We start from the raw sequence: 19,964 nt of genomic DNA on the forward strand, positions 1-19,964 counted from the left end.
TCATTTCCTTTAGGATACACCTGCACCCTCCTAAAAACAAAGACATGGGAATATAGAGTATAACTTATAAGTATAAAAGAAGCTATCATACCATATGTTATCCGCAACCATAAACTCTTCCGAAACCCACATATCCACCAGTTTGGAGAAGCCATGGATCTTCCAATCCCGCGTGACCGTAGCTCTGTTTTGTACCCAGCTTAAGATTCAACGAGTGGCTGGGTTTTTACAACAAAAACTTCAGCCCCGAACACACATTTGTCGTCCACAATATACCCTTTTAAACGGTTGAGCGGCATCAGTTTTGAAAATCCCCATTTGTTGTTAACGGCATTGAAGCGCCGTGTCTTTCCTGATCACATATCAAGACATAAGTTCATTTTTGTTGGGAAATAAACAGTCAAGCCAGAAATTTCACTATATATATAATTTTCAGGATGATTTTACAATTAAGGGAACACCTCTATGTATAAACACAACACAAAACCCTAATTCTAATCAGGAAACATATTTCACAAAGAAATATACTACAATGAAACGGATATTTTAGGCTTCATAATTAACAATTCAACGAGCAGAGGTCAATATTTAACAAGGTTACCTCGAAAGGAGGAGTAATTGTCAGAGAAATGATTGTGGAGAAAGAAGGTGCAGATGGCATTAACCTCCCACCCCAATGCCAAGGAATCACAATCAGCAACAAAAAAGTATACAGATACATAATCTTTTCCATCTGTTTTCAACGTATCCTCAAAATTGATCATCAATTTCCTGCCCAAATATAAATTTATTGAGTATCTGGAATTTAAAATAATAGTAGTACTAATAATTATATCGGATAGGATCAACATACACACCATGTATAGCCTCCGGCCTCAAATGCCCTCGTTTCGTAACTCCCGACTACATGCTTTGATAATAACGAAAACCCGTCAATTTTCATTACAATATTGGATGGTGAAGCCTCTCTTGTCTCCTCATAAAATTCTGTATTTATACAAAAAATATTGAATATTACGTTAATTAATAGTAAAAAAACTATTCAAGACGATCGATGGGAAACCTTCAAGACTTACCTTTCATATTTGCAGGAAGCTGCGCCATTGTTGTCTGAAGATGCTATCAGAGATTAGTGTTACTGATTGATTATAAAGCTTTGGAAGTGTAAGAGTTGGAGAAAATTAAGAAGCATGCAAGGGATAATTGAGAAGTGCAAGAGTCGGAGCAAAAGTTGTACTACTATCAACATTCTTGCGATTAATTTAATTTGAATATAATGTGATTTTGGTGGTCTATAATGTATTGAATTGTGCATTGATATACGTATTTAATGTGATTTTTATCTTTGAAATTGCATTTGGTTTTTAGGATTTATTGTAGAATATACGTGCGCGATTTGTGGACACATATGCATAGACTAAATATAATATTTGAATACGAGTCAAATTGAGAATTCACCTAAATGCATAAGGTCATAGACATAGGTTATACAATTCACCTAAAGAATGGAATAGAGAAAAATAAAGAATAACCAAGTAAAATACTATACGCTAATTCTTAAACTCACAATGAATAATCTAGCTAGTGGCCTGGTCCTCTGGGGCTAGGTCCGGATGCTGGCCGTTGAAACTAAAACGACATTGTTTCCTTTATGTTCTCGTACATTAGTGGAAGGCTGAGTTGATTTGTTTGTGATGAATCTTCAGACAATATTCTTGCTGCATCCACCACTCGGACTTTACACATACACATAATAACAAAAATTAAGAATATGATTGAGAGAATGCTCATTTTCTGGGAATTCATTTTCACAACATTCTGAAAGAATATCGATTATATTTGGAGCCAAGTGGAGGACTATATGTTTTGTGTTGTGAGTTGAAGATGGAGAATTATGATTTGATTTTCTGAATTTATAAGTAACATATTTCTCAGTTTTGTGTTGACCAAGGGGTATATTAGAATATTAATATTATTTTAATTTCTTATTTTTAATACTTTATTATAAGAGTTAAGATTATGTTTTTATTTTTATCACTTTTCATATGTCGTCTTAATTTCATTCCATGTCTTCACTTTTTATAAGTCGCGTAAATATAAAAATTGAATATGCCAATGTCGATTCTGTGGTCTTGACCCACTATTTTAGCTTCTCATAATTTCAAATATTTATAAACACTAACTTAATTAATCTTATTGCCTAGACGTTGTCGCACACTATAGTCTATATATACATGTTTGTTCTACTCGATGATCACAAACGCGTTGTGTTTATTCAAAATAAAATAAGTTTCGCGGGGTATATTTAATTTTTCCCATAATATAAAAATTTAAGTATTATGTTAGTTTTAATTATATTGAATTTGATATTATAGCCTATTTTTCCAGGTCACTTAGAAGAAAAAAAAATTGGTCGATAGCTTCAAGCACTAAATTTATGTCTCTTTTGCGGTTGGGCTGGGGTAAATTTGTGGGTCTTTTTCGATTGGGCTTGGGCTTCGAATTTGAACAATTTATTTGGGTCTTCAACCACAGAAATTAATAAATGAAAAGCAAATCTAGTTATTTAATTCAGTTTCTTTTTCTATGCTATTTTGATTTTTATTGTCACAACACATTAAGTTAATAAATGATCGGCTCAAGATAGTGCATGTCTAGAGTAATATGCTTCAAAACATAAGTTCTAACAAGAAAGATCGAAGATTCTGCACAAAACAAAACCATCTTAATAAACATCACCCATATCAACTAAGACAAAAACTTATCTTGTAATTCATCTAAAAATGGCTAATCCCAACAAGGCTAGCAAATAGGGACTAAATAGCCTTTCAAAATACACCATCCAAATTATGTTCTCAGAGCAATACACCAACACTTAAAAGAAGCTAGATTTCAGGTGCTTCAAGCACAACACCTTGCACTGTGATTTCAATTTCCAGAAAACAACAGTCGTCAGCAAGGAAGCCCTTAGCGCTCATATCAGCAATCGATACAAACTCATGATATCCCCATTCAGGACAAGAAGATGTAAACCAATTTGTATCTGCAATGAAAAAGGTTGAGCTGTTATCAGCAAATCCCAATAGATAGAGAGGTAAAGAACCCTATAACATGGGAATATTGAGATTTATTTGGAAGAAACAGGCATATTTTAGAGATGTTAAACACGTGTTTAGTCTAAAAGATAAAACAACTAACATGTTTTAGATCGGTGGCAATCATCGAGCTTGGTTTTGAATCTCATTAAAACCTCAGCCTTCACCCTTTGATGAGGAGGTATGCCCTCTAGAGCAACAAACAAGGACATGTAGCTGTTTTTTGGCAGTGAAGAAACTCCGTTTGGATAGAGGTTAACTTTCCTAAGTATATAAAATAAAAAAAGTTTCAAATGAATAGAAAAAATGAAAACAAACAAGCGATAATAGTTATAGCATCACAAAAGATACCATTGGTAATTTCCAACATCGAACTCTTCAGAAACCCAAACTTCACCCTGCTTAGAAAAGTCAGAAATCTTCCATTCGCGCTTAACTGAAGCCCCGTTTTTTACCAACCTAAGACATTCGTTAACATGTTCACTTTTGATGACTAAAACTTCTGCACCAAACACACAATTGTCGTTGACAACATAACCATTACTAGGTTCCATGAGAGTCTCCTTGGAGATTAATTTGGAAAGTCCCCATCTTGGAATAACAGCATTGAAGCGACGAGTAGGTCCTGAGACATCACCATGTTTCAGTGACATAAACCTACTTACTAACTAACAGCAAAAACAGTTTCTCCAATATTTATATACTTCATAAATGAGAACAAAACTTGAGAAAAATAACTACCTCGAAAGCACACGTAGTTGTCCTTCATTTGGTTGTGTATAAAGAAGGCAAAGATAGCATTAACCTCCCAACCGGCGGGCAGGGAATCTGTGTCAGCAATGGAGAAGGACACTGAAAAGGTGCCTTCTTCATCGGTGTCTCCGTTAGGATAGATTGTAAGTTTCCTGTCCAAATATAGAGTTACCCTTTTCCGTCCATCATTAATTGTCTCACTTGAGATTAGCATGAGTTTGGTTTTAGAAAATGAGAAGGTTAAACATGAGTGGACCAAGTTAACAAAATGCGATACTACTCATAAAAAAATACGGTAACAAGTCAACAATGGACATCCCAAAATAGTAAAAAACCACAAAAAATTGCAAGATAAAGTAAACTAACCACTTATAGCCTCCAGATTCAAACACCCTAGATTCATACTCGTCAATTGCATAATTCGATAATAAGGAAAAGCATTGGATCTTCATCAGCAAGTTCGCAGGCGAAGCATATCTAGTTTCCTTAAGAAATCTGCCTAAATATCGTTAACACATAATACACCTTAAACATAAGTATACTAACGCTAAAGTTAGAAAATAGGGTTTAGATTAGACACTAGAGATTGAAAAGAAAACAAACTGTTGACATCCGGTTGAAGAATTGTCATTACTCATGGCTTGTTGGAAGAGAATGTTGAAACGAGTGTTTCTGTTTTTAACTGAGAATCAATTGAAAAGATAATGGAGTTACTTATAGTTATATGACAGGGTATTCTATTTTATTCCGGAAGGAAATTGATATTCTCTCTATATATTTATTTAGTTTATTTATACTTTAGTATTATTTATTTTTTATGATTTTATTTATTTTCTTTAGGATTTGATTTGCTGGATATCCTATAAACTCTAGTAAAACAAATCCAAAGCAAATTAAATCCTACATGTTGAATCTTTTATTATTATCAACTAGAATAAAAAATTAAATTATTAATCTATTTTCCTTCTTGTGTGCTCTCTTTTCATATAATATATTCAATAGGAATTGATATTAATTCCTATCATTATACTCCCAATACAAAATTCGTATATGAATAAAACTGACTTCTCGGCTTCCCAAAATTTGTTTGTGGAGTATATTTAACACTACACGAAATACTACTGTTATTTTAAACGATGGAACCACAAATTTGAATCGTCATTTTTCTTATGAATTAATACGAATCGTCATTTGACTTCTTGGCTCTCTAAAAAAGTATGATTGTCGCGCTCGGGCGTTTGATAATTACAGCCTAAGAGCATCCGCAATAGTCGGTAGGCCAGCCATAGGCCAGCCATTCTCTCCCCTGCCATGTCAGCAACACTAAAAAAACCACCTGCCACATCAGATTTAGGCCAGCCATAGGCTAGCCATAGGCCAGCCGCAATAAAAATAATTCAAAATATACTACATTTACGGAATTAAATTTACGACACATATACTGAAAAAATTCGTTAATTTTATTTAAATAAAAAAAGTACATTAACCAAAAATAAAAAAAATTACATAATAAAATAAAATCCGGGCTTCCACACACGAGCCACCGCCCCACTCTACTCCTCACTAATTTATTAAAAAATACATTAACAAATGTTAGTATGCTTTGAATCCATTATAGTTTGCCGCTAGCCGAACGGGGGTCAAGGGGGGCGACGCCCCCTTGCCATGGGGGTCCGGGGGCGCGGAGAGGCCCCCGGCCCGACGGTATGACATGTTTCTGTTTTAGGTCTTAAATTTGTATTGGGTCTAGCCCGTCGTCTGTGTGCCTATTTAAAAATTACATAATTAAAAAAAAATTCATAAAAAAACATTTAAAAAATACATTATATATTTTTTCAAAAAAAAAAATTAAAAAAATTAAAAAATAGCGCTGGCCGATCGGCACGCCACAATGGCGGCCAGCGCAACGCGATCGGCTAGCCCACGCCGAAATTTTGGCCGATTTCCCGCTAGCCTACTCCAATGGTTCGGCTAGCCGATCGGCTAGCCACGTCAATCGGCTAGCCGATGGCTAGCCTACCATTGCGGATGCTCTAAATTAAGGAGAACTTTATTATTTATTTGGATTAATATCAATATGCATAACTCATGAAATATATTCAAAATCCGACTAGTCACATTTTTGAATTGGTAATACTCATGAAGTTTCAATTTTTTAAATTGTCTCGTCCATGTAAAAAAGCCTTTTGATAATTTTTAAAACTTATTTCATTAAAAATAAGTATTTTTAATTTTAATATTTTTTTTTTATTTTATTGAAACTATGTTATTTTAATATCACCAAAAGCCATCAATTTATACACAGTATGAGACAGTAGGAAAAAGTTAAAAAGGTTCTTGATGTAATATTTCAATTTCAATTGTTACTAAACATAATATTAGTATTTGATCAACTTTATAATTGAAAGGACCCTTTTATTTGTGGATTTATTAGTCCAACAGATATTTTTTGAAATATATATAAAATCTATACATATATAAAAGGAGAGTTTTGGGGATATTATTGGAATTATCAAGGGGAGTTTTGGGGGTATTTATGGACTTGAAATTTTTGAGGCTAGAATGATTAGAATAAATTTAATTTTGATAATTAATTTGTATATATCTCAACCGGCAGTTACTAGGATATTCAAGTTTGTGGATTATTATCATCAAATAGGAGTAGATAAGGTGTACCATTTTGTTTCTCAATATATTTCATGCATGATTATATATTTATTATCAAAATTAAATTTATTCTAATCATTATTGTGAGTGTTAAATTCACACATCTTATCTAAATAAAATTAGAAAAATGAAAATATTTTATTTATTTATGTGATAATTAGAGAAATGAAAAGATTTAATTTATATAACTATCGCATATGACATCTAATAATATGCTAAGAAAAAATTGAATGGAAACTTTTATTGGAGTAATGACATGTGTAGTGGAGAATTTGTAACCTCTTTTGTCATCACTTTATGATTTATGGTACCTTAATTTCAAGACCTCTTAAGTTGTCTATTTTTCCTATAAAAGGCCTAGAATTGTAGATGAATTATATATCAACAAAAGCATTCTTCTTTCTATCTCAATTTTTCAATATTTTATTTTGCATTTCAGGAGCATTGTATTGCTACATTCTCATAGCTCCATCAAGTACGTCAATGACTAGCTGGTTTAAGATGCTTCTACACGTTAGGAGAATGTTGTTTTATTATATCAATCTGAGAGCACTAGCTGTGCCGTAATTTGTCTTGCTTTAAGAGGGATCTCCTCGACTTGACTTATAATTCGATTTATGTTATAATTTTCATCGTAATTTTCATTCCATTTATTATTATTCTTTATCTTAGATTGTAAAGAGTTAAAAGTAGGGAAAAATTGTAACACTTTACTTTTCTCCATCTTTACACAAATTATTATTTGTGTGTCTATACTATCACAGACATTATAATTATATTATATGGTAAATGATGATCACTTGTGATGAGTTAATACATTCAAGTATAGATAATATTTGTATGTATATTTGCGTGTACTAAAATGTCAAATGTATGTCTTTGTGACAGAAGACTTATCCAAATATAATGAAAAAATGTATGGGAGTTTTAGGAATATTTACAAAACTGCCATTTAAATTTAAAATTATAAACTATAATGATAAAATGTATGGGAGTATTTTTTAATTACATTTGTCTTAACTACGGCAGTTTCAAATGTGAGATTACGAATATTTATTTTCCTCTTTTAAATCATTAGAATCTTTATTTCCCTCTTTTATATCATTAGAATAATAAAATAAAATAAACTAGACAACAATAATAGAAAAAATATTATTTGATCGATCTATCGTCATTCTGCCGTTAATTTTATCTTTATATGAGCATAGAAACAGATTTACAACCAAGATTCGGGTAAAAAAAACATCTACTATCAGTAAGGATTATCAAGTAGGCCGACCCAGACTAAGATATCAAATACAGATCTAAAACCCCCAATATAGAATAAGTTATCAACAAAGTAAAATTGAGGGAGAAATTTGTTGATATTTGGCTCATTTTGTTGGTCATGATGAGTATATTTTTAAGATAAGGGTTTAGAATTTAGGTTTCAAGGTTTGGGTTTTTAGTGTATAGAGTCACTATATTGTAATCAAATGGAGTTCGACTAGGAAGTGTCTCACTAATGCAATCTTAAATTATAGCTTTTGATAAACAATATCTAAAATCTCATTAGGAGAAGTGGTAATTATACATTCTTTAGGTTTTTTTTTGTTTTGTATGATGTGAATTTGCTTTATTTTTTAGTCTCATGATATACAACATTTAATTTTTTATCATGAGTTTTTAGTTGTATTTTTTATTTATTGGTGATAGTGTTATATTATTGAATTATATATATATTTTTAATTATATGTTGTTGATGTGTGTTCGCAATTTTTATATTAGATGTGAAAATATTTTCATTAATATTTATGGATTAATTATGATAAATTATTTTTCATTTAATATTCATGCTACATAATTCTTTGGTATTATATAGATTCTGGAAGAAAATATAATGTGCCGTGCATACGGGAGAGATACTAGTGCAGAATAAAGTGGGAGTATGAAGGTAGAAGAGTAGTAGTAATATTTTTTTTTCCCAATTTGATTGTTAGAAATCCCTTCAATGAGTGAAGTACAAAACAGAGACTCAAAATAAACCACCGAAACAGAACCACTAGTTTTTAGGTGCAGCAAGAAACTCTAGCTTCAACATAGAGTCCTACTCGTAATGAAACAAAACCTTCATTCAGATTGTTTCTCATATCACGAATTGGTATAAACTCAGTATGTCCTCCCCAAAGATCCATATATGAGCTAAACCAACGATCAACTGCAACACAAAAAAAATTAGATTATACACTGATCTCTAAACAACACTAATTACATGGAAAAATTAAGACCAAAATTACTTACACTTGATGCGGTGGGAAAAGTGATCATCGCCGTGTTCACTGATGCTAATCTCAACTTCTGCCTTAATCTTCTGGTGTTGAGCAAAGCTCTGTGCTGATACACATTCAAGATAAAGGGACACGAATCGATCCTTGCCCTCCTTTCCTCTAGGATACACATGCACCCTCCTAAGTTTTACAAAAACAAAACAACTTAAACACAGATAGAAGGGAATGTATATTACTTATATAACTACAAAAGAAGATACAATACCATTTGTGATCTGCAACCACAAACTCTGTCGAAACCCACATATCCACCAGTTCGGAGAAGCCATATACGTAGCACTGTTTTGTACCAAACCCAAGCACTCAACGAATTGCTGGGTTTTTAGGACAAAAACTTCAGCCCCGAACACACATTTGTCGTCCACAACATAGCCTTTTAAACGGTTGAGCGGCATCAGTTTTGAAAATCCCCATTTGTTGTTAACAGCATTGAAGCGTCTTGTGATTCCTGATCACATATCAAGATATAAGTTCATTTTTGTTGGGAAATAAACACTGAATCCCCCACGCCAGAGATTTCACTATACAATTTTAAACTATATAATTTGAAGGATGGATTTAATTTACAATGAGGAAACATAAAATAGAATCCTAATTCTAATCAGGAAACATATTTAAGGATCAAAATATTGGGAAATAAACACTGAATCCCCAAGCTAGAGATTTTCACTTTATACTTTTAAGGATGGAGGAAACATAATATTAAATCCTAACTCTAATCAGGAAACATATTTAACAAGATTACCTCGAAAGGAGGAGTAGTTATCTGAGAAATGATTGTGGAGAAAGAAGGTGAAGTTGGCATTAACCTCCCACCCCAATGCCAAGGAATCACTGTCGAGTAATGATAAACAACCAAATTTTGTACAACCAAAATAAGGTAATATTAATATTTTATGTATTAATTATATATTTAAATCATAAATATAGTAAGTGGATAAGTTAAAAAGATTTTTAGCATTTCACCTCATTTTTATTTTTATATTTGAATTTTCTTTCTATTATTTTAAATTTTGAATTAAAGTATGCACTAAATAAAATTAATGGTTCTAAAAAATTAAAAAAAGTATACATAAATCATAAATATATAACCATAATATTATACACTTTCCATGTACTATATATGCATCCATATATTTTATCAAAATGCATAAATAAACTTATTTTTATACAAATAAACTAGTTTTTGGTTGTACAAAATTTGGTCACATAGATTTGTTGATCACTGTCAACTATGGAAAAGTATACAGATACATAATTGTTTTCATCAAATTTTTTCCACGTATCCTCAATATTGATCATCAATTTCCTGCCCAAATATAAATTGATTAAATATCTGGAATTTTGAAATAAATATGATAATGCGATTGAACAAGAGATATAATGTCACGTCTTTTATCTAACATAAAATAATACTACTAAAGCGTTTTTTTTCTTCAAACAATAGGTTACAGTTATTTCCTTTCAGGTGTGTAAATCTCAAACAAAAAATATCTGTCCAAACTTCTCAAATACGTAAGAGAATGAAAGAATGGAATAAAGAAAAATAAAGAATGCCTAAATGAAATACTAATGCTAATTCTTCATATCTAATTACACCACCACCACCACTAACGATGAATAATAAGCTAGTGGCCTTGTCATCTGGGGTTAGGTCCCGATGCTAGCTGTTGAAACCAAAACGACATCGTTTCCTTTGCGTTCTCGTACATTTTTGGAAGGTTGAGTTGATTTATTTGTGATGAATCTTCTGATAGTATTCTTGCTGCATCCACTACTCGTACTTGGACTCTTACACATAAACACAAAAACTAGGAATATGATTGAGAGAATGCTCATTTTCTGGGAATTCATCTTAATTATTGATTGTATTTAGAGCTAAGTGGAGAACTCCATGTTTGATGTTGTGAGTTGAGGATGGTGAATTATGTTTTGATTTTCTGAATTTTTAGAGTAACAAATCTCTCAATTTTCGTGTTGACCAAGGCATGGACGGAGATAGCATAGGCCAAGCCACCGCTCCAGCAGGGGCTTGGCCGTTGCTTTCCTCCCAGATTCGCCTATAGTGTATTTGGGGTTTTTTTTTACAGAGACAACGTATGGAGAAAGAAGATGCCGGAGAGAGAGAAGGGGTAGAGAGGAGTGAGGAATAGAAAATGACTTGTAATTACTCTCTGACATAGGGGACAGAGCCATCTTTATTTCCTTTCATTGATTTATTCGATTAGAAGCATTGGTAATTTTATTTCTAATTTAGTGTGATTATTAATTTAAGAATCAATTATTACTAATAAAAATAATTATCTGCCATTATTTGTCTATTTTTTTCGATAGTTATGCCAATAAGTGTTTATTAATGAGATGATGCATGTTTAAACGACACTATTTTAATTAGGCTTAAAAATTATAAAAATAAAAAACAAATTGTCTTTTTTACCTTTTTTATAAGAGTGAACTACACAAATGGTACCTGATTTTTCACTTTCGCACATAAATGTTTTGGTACCTATTAATCATACTTTTGGTACCTGATAAAATTTTCACCCCAAAATACCCTCTATACAAATACATTTTTCCATTTGTGTCATTAAGAGTATTTTAGGTATACACAAAATTAGTACCAAAAGTGATATTATAATATCTTCTTTCATTCTTCTCACTCTTTATACTAGTATTATTAATCAATATTAATATTATTATTTTGATGTTATACATTATTTTTTAATTTAATATCATTCAAATATACTTAATTATAATTATAATTATAATTTTATTTAATTATTGTAATAATATTATTGTTATAATACTAAAAAATAGTTGAAATTAATAAATAATTATAGTATAATTATTTAATTTATGGATCACACTATATTATATAATAATATTAATAATTTATTATTATTATCATTTTATATTAAATTAATAACTAATCAATATAGTTTTAATAAAATTTTAAAATTGTGAATTGTATTCATAATGATATTAAGAGTTGAATAATTTTAGTTAGGTGTTTTAACCCTAAAATGAGTATAAAATAATTAAATAAAAATATTTAATTGATTTAATTATTTTAAATAATTCATTTAATTAGGTGTTTTGTTCTTGATTTATATTATGAATGCAATTGGATGTATATATAAAACACTAAAAAGAAAGAGAAAAGAAAAAGAAGAGAAAAGAAAAAGAGGAAACATAAACTAAGGAGAAAAAGAAAGAAGAAAGAAAGATAAAATACTAAAGAGAAAGAAGAAAATGGAGAAAAAATTAAGAAAATGGAGAAAAAAGAACAGAAGAAAAAAATAATCACATGTTTGGTGCTATTTAATGAAAATTTTCAAAAATATCCTTTATAAAAAAAAAATTACATATTTGATACCTAAGATTATTTTTGTCATTGGATACCAAAAATAATATAAAATAAAAATCAGGTATCATTTGGCGTGAAAGTGAAAGATCAGTAGTTCACTCTTTTTATAATCACATTTCTCTAATCTACATGTAGTCTAGTCTATGTTGCTGATTGGCCACCACCTACGTACCCGCATGCTTTCCGTCTATGAACTTAGCTTTAATTAAATTTGGTCAAATGAGATATTTACGAATTTTAAAAAGTTCGCAAATTATTTGAAAAGAAATTATGATTAACCAAATAGCCTATTTTCTTTAATTAATAAACAATTAACATTTTACTCAATACTCAACAATTTTAACTACTCTCAATTAATCTATCTATCTATACATATATAAAATGCGAGTTTTGAACTATTTTTTGAAATATTTATAAATTTTGGATGCTATTATAATTAATATAAATTTGCATATTTATGTATGGGTTGCGTTAGTGTGCTAACTAATTTACGGTAATAACTAATAACTTTCAATATTGTGCATTAAAATTATCAACACAAAGACATAATTAAATCAATACAACATGTAAATTTAAAATGTCAACACAAAGACATAAGTTTATCAACACAAGAAAAATTGATAAATTTATGTCTTTGTGTTGATATTTTTAACATACAAAATTAATATTAATTATTAGTTATTACCATAACTTAGTTAGTATTTGATCACACACCTCATATGTATTATTAATACATGCGTTACTTCTTAGTAGTCCACAATGTAAAAAATTAATATTCCCAATCATGGTTTCACTCTTTATTAGTTCTTCTGTATGCGTTACTTCATACAATAGGCTAGACTATTCGAATTCCAATAAGTTATACTTAAAATATAATAAAAAATGATTAATGCACCCATGCATATTCAAAAGAACGGTAATTAATGTAATAATGTTAGCACATTTATACATATCTCTCTATAAATACTTATTCATCCAACAAAATTCTTCAATCTAAATTTCAGATATGTTTCAATGGGTGACAGTGGGGAGAGTGAGATATCCTCAGCCGAGTATAGCGACGTCAAAGATGGAAGATTTGACAAAAGTTGAGATAAAGAGTAAGGAGCGAAAGATTCAAGAAGAGTGGAGACTAGACTCTCAGGCATCCCTTGATTCCCTTTTATTGTTTGCAAATAATTCTAGAATTGGTGTAGATTCTTGAGCTATATTATGATTGTTAGTTATGATATACAACAATATTTGTTTTTTTGAGTTTCATTTTTCATCATTCCAATATGTATCATTTCTTCATAGTCCAGAATTAGTATGAATAAATATCTAATTATATATGTTTAACATTATTATAATGCAATAAATGTCTACCATTTTATGTTCCATTTTTAGCTGAGATGTGGAGTTCGATGAATAAGGAGTATGGGATTTCGGCTCAGACAATGACTTCACCTTCATACCTCCGTTTGGAGATCAAAGAACAGGCGAGCAGACGGGAGAGGAGCAACAAGAAAAAACAACTCCACCTGCATCTCCTTGTCAGAAGCTCGTCATCATCTTTCTTGAATGAAAGAGCAACACAACGCACACGAAGTTTGGGTGAATTGTATGGCGACACCGAAAGGTTAGAAGATCTCACCTTATTTTGCTTATGTGCTGATTGTGAACCAGTTAGCTTTGAAGAAGCTTCAAAAAATGAAAATTGCGAGTCGCGATGGATGAAGAGATCAAAGCCATAGAGAAGAATGACACGTTGGAGCTCGGGTGGCCACAAAAGGAGCGAACAACTATTTGTGTGGATAACAAGTCGGCGATTGCACTATCCAAGCCGAAGCAAACACATCGACACCCGCTACCACTAAATCAGAGAATACGTTGCAAACCAGGAGATTCAAGTCGAGTATGTCAAATCGCATGATCAAGTTGCCGATATTTTCACAAAGCCCCTCAAGTACGAAGACTTTATCAAGTTCAGGACGTTGCTCGGGATGACAAATCAAGTTTAAGGGGGGTGTTGGAATATTAAAATATAAACTTGATTTTGTAAAGGAAATATCTAGATATTGTCTAGAATTGTGACACCCCGGAAAAAATCGACCCTTTCTTTCAAGATAAATCAGATTTAGTATAATTAATTTCTTTTAGAGAACGTGTAATTGTAGAATTCTCATTGAAATTCCTACCTTAGATAATCTACATATTTTCGTTGGAAAGAAATTTAAGTGCAGGGAAATTACTATTTCGAGGATAAAAGTAAAGGAGATATTTTTATTAGAGAAATGTGGATGCACCATGAAGAAATAGAAATACAAGAATTATGGAAGTACAAGTCTTGGATTTACTTGAACATGCAATGCTACAAGTTGTGGAACTCATTTCCCTTGCATGAATTTAGAGAGTACAGTGAGCCTAAAAGGGAGGGACTCAAGGTCTAATACTTGACCATTAGCTAACTCTAGCAAACAAAGTAAGAAGATTTTAGTAGATTCTCTCTCTTCCTTCCTCCATCCCTCTCGTCCTTGCACCACAAGAGTCCAACTTTTGACAACTATGTACCTGCCATATTAAACACCAAAGAGGTTAGAAGAAATCCCCTCAAAATAAAGTGATGAAAATAGTGAGCAAAAAGGGAGAAGCAGCAGGCTAAAGGATCAGCCGAGATGCCCTCTAAAGAGCTGTAAAAATCAGCAAGATCATGCACCATTTCCAAACTTTCACCAATTAAGAAACCAATTCAAAAGCAACAACTATGTGAGCTCATAGTAAACCCCCAAAAGAGAAAGGCTCATGCAGGAGCATATACATACATATTAGAATGCCAAGAATTTCACCAAAGTAGGCATGGAAGCCTACTAGCAAACTGGAAAGAAATCCAACCTGCCAGCCAAATATAAGAGACTTTCTCCCCAATAGCACAAAATGCCAATATTTGAAGGCTATTTAAGCAGCCCAACCCCACCTCTTCTCCCCCACTCTTTGACACCACAAATTTCACAAAAGAATTCATAGAGGAGAGCAGCAAGGAGTGAGGGAGGGCAAGGATCAGTCCACAAAACAAGAGGAAATCACCAAAGCTGAGGTAATTCGCTCAACACCACCACACTACCCTTTGCATCATATAGAACAAATATGTAGCACAAGAACTTAGAATTTCCAATAGATCCTCACATCAAAATATAGAACAGTAGCGAACCCATCAAAGTCCTTCCACAGAAATCATGTATAAAACTCAGGCATCAAAACTAAACCCCAAATAACTATTGCCTTTGAAAAGAAATTCAAGGTCTAAACTTCTTAAAATATGGGGGAAGGAGTATATTGGGTCCTTATTCTTTTTATTTGGGCCAGAAGTATATTAAAAGGATGGCCCACTTTAAGGATTTGAGTTGGGCCTTAATAATGAAGTACTCCCTCTGTTTCTTCATAGCTGAGGCGAAATTTTTCGGCACGGAGTTTTAGAAATGAATGTGGGGTGTGTTAGATAAATAGATAAAAAAGTAAGAGAGGAAAAGGTAGAGAGAATAAAGTATAAAGTGAATAAAGTAGAGAATAGAGTAAGAGAGAGTAAAGTAAGAAAGAGAAAAAAAATCACCATATATGAAAATGACTCAACTAGGAAAAAACTTTCCGAAATAGAAAAATGACTCAACTATGAAGAAACGGAGGGAGTAATATGGAATAGGCTATGGAGATTAATTAGTAGATGGCCGATCTCTTTTAATAATTCAATGATATTTGATTTTGGGCCAAGGTATAAAATAATTGTTGGACTTGAGAAGTTATTTTGATTGGATGGATTAATTTAAGAATCGAGTTGCTTGATTAATTAATTCCCGGATAAAGTATTAAGTTTTCGAAGATGGAAAATATTGAAGAAGCGAGGGCCGACCGGCGTCACCATGGGCGGCCTTAAGAAAATTTCGAAGAAAAAGGATTTAAGAAGGGGATTTACCAAGAGTCCATATCTTATTAAATAAGTGCCCAAATATTAATTTTAGGGAAAATAGAATTTCTCCAAGTTAGTAAAGAGAATAAATAAATTCCGCAGAATTGTGAAGCCAAGGTAGGATTAGGAAAAATCCTATAAGCCGAGACTAAGATATAGGTGCTATCCAATAGGATGCATGCATTCTTCTCTCAAGAAAAATAGTTCAAGTATTAATTAGCGTGCTACGCTATTTATTTTCAAGGGATAAATTGCTCAAGGTCGAGTGAGGCCAAGACGAGTAATTGAGTCGAGAAATAAGCGTATCAGGTGGGCTTTCTTTTAATATCCAGCATTATAGTGTGGATATAAAGCAAATATTTGTGAAATTATGAAAAATCATCTTTACTCAAAATGGAGCAGTGATTATTTTAAAGTTGTTGTCATACCATAAAATGTTTGTTTTGAGGCCTATCTGTTGGGGTTGTAGCCCGTGGGTTTCGGCGATGCCAAACCTAGTTTAACGAATTCGGTTTCCAATAGGACCACAAATCCTATTCAAAATAATGTGCACGAGGGTCGTGAGCCATCAGATGTTGGCCGGCAATGTGTCCGCTGAAGGTGGCCACCTTCACGGTACACGATTCTCAGATAAGGCGAGAGTTTTGAAAGAACTTAGACCGCAGTCGGACTTTTAAGATCACAAAAGAATTTAGTATGCTCGGGTCTTTTAAGAAAAACCCCCGTGCGATACTGTGGATGGATGACAACTATATAATGTATGTTTTGATTTTCGACATGTGTCCACTCTAGATATTTAAGGAGAATAGTGTAAATATTATAGAATTATCTAGAATTAAGTAGGAGAATATCTAGATATTTTAGTAGAAATATCTAGATATTTTTAGTAGAATTCCCTAGAATATCTAGATTTTTATGGAGAAAAATCTAGATATAAAATATAAAATATCTAGTAGAGAATTCTAGAATATGGGATGAATGCCTATAAATATGGCATAGTTGTATCATTTTCTATAAGGGTAAGAAGTGGAGAATAAGTTGAGTAAGTTGAGAAAGTTAGAGATTAAAGTGTTCCTTTGTTTCCTCACATAACCAACCTCTCCTAAATCATTTCCCACATATTCCACCAATTCTCCTCTCAAATATTTCCTCCAAACTAAATTACTCCTCCAACATATATCCTATATATTCCAACAAAACGAATATACTTTGAAATCGAATCCGGTATGTAGTCCATGTTTCTTCCACTATACATATGAAACTTAAAAGTTTCGTATGGACAAGACGGTTTTTTAAAATCAATCCAGTACCATCTAATGTGACGTTTGTAAACTTTACACATCTGCAAAAATATAAACGTGACATTATTAATGTATTAAGATAATACTACAGTATAATTGTAAATATTTAGTGTACATATCACTTACATCAGCAGAGTTGTGATCAATGTCGAACCATTTTTAAAGATCGAACTAGAGACCAAATTAGGGCCCTTCATTTTTTTAATATTGTGGCTAGGATGAATTTACAATAAAATTAATATTTTATTCAATCAAAACTTGCTGAGGGGTATTTTAGGAAATCAATTATTAACATTCATAATGTTATTCTCTGTCTCAGTTCTCACATAATCTTCACACAATTCTTGCAATTCACAATCACGATCTTCTTCAATCTTCTTCAATCTGCCGTCAACGATCTGCGTCGATCTTCTTCAATTCACGTTCAATTCAATTTCAAAATATTCACGTTCAATTCACGATATGCCTTCATTTCACGATCGCGTTTTGTTGAACCTTGTTGATGAATATTTTTTTGATTTTTTCATGTCTGTACTATACACAGATCAATAATGAAGTAACAATTCATTTCAATGAAGTAATCAGCATGTCGAATGAAGTAACAAGAACTTAACTATGTTGTATGCATAAGTTTGCGTATAGCTGTATACCTAGTAGAATGAAGTAGCAACATGTTCGAATGAAGTAATAACATGTCGAATGAATTTAATACCGGTTAATAAGAAATGCTAATCTGAAGTGTATTGTATGCATAAGTGCGTGATGAATTGTACTTTTATGAACTAATCTTCTCAATCGCTGCCAAACACAGACACAACAAATATGTGCCCAAGCATAAATCCGTCGTGGTTGAATCTCCCAGAGGTCCTCTCCTTCACCAAGAAATTGATCACACCGTCGGAGCTGCCAAAGTTGAGGAAGCACGATGCGTTCTACAGCAACGCGCTCAGGAACAGCACGTTCGCCGACGACGATTGGAACTAAAGAGTCATCCTCATCGTGTGTGAGCTTTGGTCGTACATGCGCCGCCATAGCTTCATGGAGACGTCGGAGATATATTTCATCAAAGACGTCGGAGCCTAGTCGGAAATGTGGCAAATGTGGCGAGATTGGTCAGCATGATTCAAGGAATTGTGACAAGATACAAGAGTTAAAGAAGAAGAAAAAGAGGAAACAACAATGTTGAGGCTTGTTGTTCTGTTCTGTAACAGTAGTTCTGTTCCGTCGTTTATTACTTCAGTGGGATATGTTTTGTTCTTCATTTTTTTAAGTTCTGTACTTCAGACCGGTAGTTTCTTACTTCATTTACACTTTGAATTTGAATTAGTTTAAACTTTTTGCAATCTTAAAGAGTATAGACTGAATTGTTTTTATAATGGCTTATGTTATTCTTTATTATGATATATATATATATATATATATATATATATAGGGGTATGTTAGGGTCATAACAGCATCTCAGTGTAAAACACAGCACAAATCACAGCCCTTGGATCCTTAGATTGGATGGCTGTGATAAGCTACATTATTATACTAAAAATGTACATTATTCGCCGAGGTACATTATTAGAATGGAAATGTACATTATTAGACTAAAATGTTACATTATTATCATATGTACATTATTAGGCTAAAAATCTACATTATTAGATGACACGTGGCATTAATCTGACCGTTAGATCACACGATCCAATGGACTGCAAGTGTTTTAAGTTTTTACTCATACTTAGCGTTTTGATATGAATACATCCCTATATATATATATAGAGTCTCATTATCCACAAATCCACTCTTAAAGACCGAACCACCGAACCCTACCAAATTAGGGCTTTTAGATCTAGTTTTTTATGGATAAGATACAGAAATTTATAAATTATTTTCGCCTTCATCACGAGCCTATTTTAATTCATCTGAAGGTAAATAAGTCATACTAACATGTTACGAAGATTTAACTTCGTTCCAGAATATATTACTTCATTCTAGTAGGTTTTTACTTCATTCTAGTAGGTTTTTTGTAACAGCCCGGATTTCTAGGGTACAATAACTACGGGGGCTGCTACCAAAGCGGACTTAAAAGCACCAAGAATAAAGCCTAGGGTTTCAATTAAAGAGGTTTGACCAAGGTATTGAACGAACTACTAGGAATTTAGTCAACGATTAAATCGAGAGAAATAAATGAAGGATAAATATTATAACTGTGATAAAAAAAAACAAGGGTTCAATATGATTCCAATGAAAAACCACAACAAGTCTCAAACTCCGAATTCAAAAGGAATAAGCTCAAAGTAACCAAGTGATGCTAAAGTGTTCAAAGATTCAGCGGAAAAAGGTCAAGAGAAAGTGGAGCCATGTATGAAGACATAACTACACTCGATTGTTCAAAATAACCATCTTAATTAATTAATGTGCTCAACACCCGCCACCGCTCATCGCCATTCAACCTGCACATAAGGAAAACACATGCAGGGCTGAGTATTTTGAAATACTCAGTGAGCTCGTTGCCAAAACATTTTA

The 19,964-nt window shown here is 32.3% G+C and overlaps 2 protein-coding genes across 2 annotated transcripts; both read right to left on the reverse strand.

Moving 5' to 3' along the window:
• Positions 1-2,885: 2,885 nt before the first annotated feature.
• On the reverse strand, positions 2,886-3,748 carry LOC125220665 (MATH domain and coiled-coil domain-containing protein At3g58210-like). The gene is made up of 3 exons (XM_048122817.1): positions 3,447-3,748; positions 3,199-3,359; positions 2,886-3,043 (listed from the first exon to the last, which is right to left on the reverse strand). The coding sequence occupies exons 1-3, from the start codon at positions 3,746-3,748 to the stop codon at positions 2,886-2,888; spliced, it is 621 nt and encodes a 206-aa protein (XP_047978774.1).
• Positions 3,749-8,563: 4,815 nt separating this feature from the next.
• On the reverse strand, positions 8,564-18,482 carry LOC125220666. Its single transcript, XM_048122819.1, has 6 exons — positions 18,346-18,482; positions 9,588-9,676; positions 9,178-9,290; positions 9,048-9,121; positions 8,796-8,962; positions 8,564-8,712 (listed from the first exon to the last, which is right to left on the reverse strand). The coding sequence occupies exons 1-6, from the start codon at positions 18,480-18,482 to the stop codon at positions 8,564-8,566; spliced, it is 729 nt and encodes a 242-aa protein (XP_047978776.1).
• Positions 18,483-19,964: the final 1,482 nt, after the last annotated feature.

The sequence above is a fragment of the Salvia hispanica genome, chromosome 4 (assembly GCF_023119035.1).
Source record: "Salvia hispanica cultivar TCC Black 2014 chromosome 4, UniMelb_Shisp_WGS_1.0, whole genome shotgun sequence".
In the NCBI taxonomy this organism is placed as follows: domain Eukaryota; kingdom Viridiplantae; phylum Streptophyta; class Magnoliopsida; order Lamiales; family Lamiaceae; genus Salvia; species Salvia hispanica.

What these genes read in the sequence shown, in the direction of transcription:
- LOC125220665 (XM_048122817.1), bottom strand. Translation starts at nt 3,748, where the DNA reads ATGTCACTGAAACATGGTGATGTCTCAGGACCTACTCGTCGCTTCAAT. An exon ending in GATGTTGGAAATTACCAATG is followed by an intron (nt 3,360 to 3,446) that starts GTATCTTTTGTG and finishes TTATATACTTAG; the next exon opens with GAAAGTTAACCTCTATCCAA. An exon ending in TTGCCACCGATCTAAAACAT is followed by an intron (nt 3,044 to 3,198) that starts GTTAGTTGTTTT and finishes TTTTCATTGCAG; the next exon opens with ATACAAATTGGTTTACATCT.
- LOC125220666 (XM_048122819.1), bottom strand. Translation starts at nt 18,482, where the DNA reads ATGGCGGCGCATGTACGACCAAAGCTCACACACGATGAGGATGACTCT. An exon ending in GTGGTTGCAGATCACAAATG is followed by an intron (nt 8,963 to 9,047) that starts GTATTGTATCTT and finishes TGTAAAACTTAG; the next exon opens with GAGGGTGCATGTGTATCCTA. An exon ending in CTTTTCCCACCGCATCAAGT is followed by an intron (nt 8,713 to 8,795) that starts GTAAGTAATTTT and finishes TTTGTGTTGCAG; the next exon opens with TTGATCGTTGGTTTAGCTCA.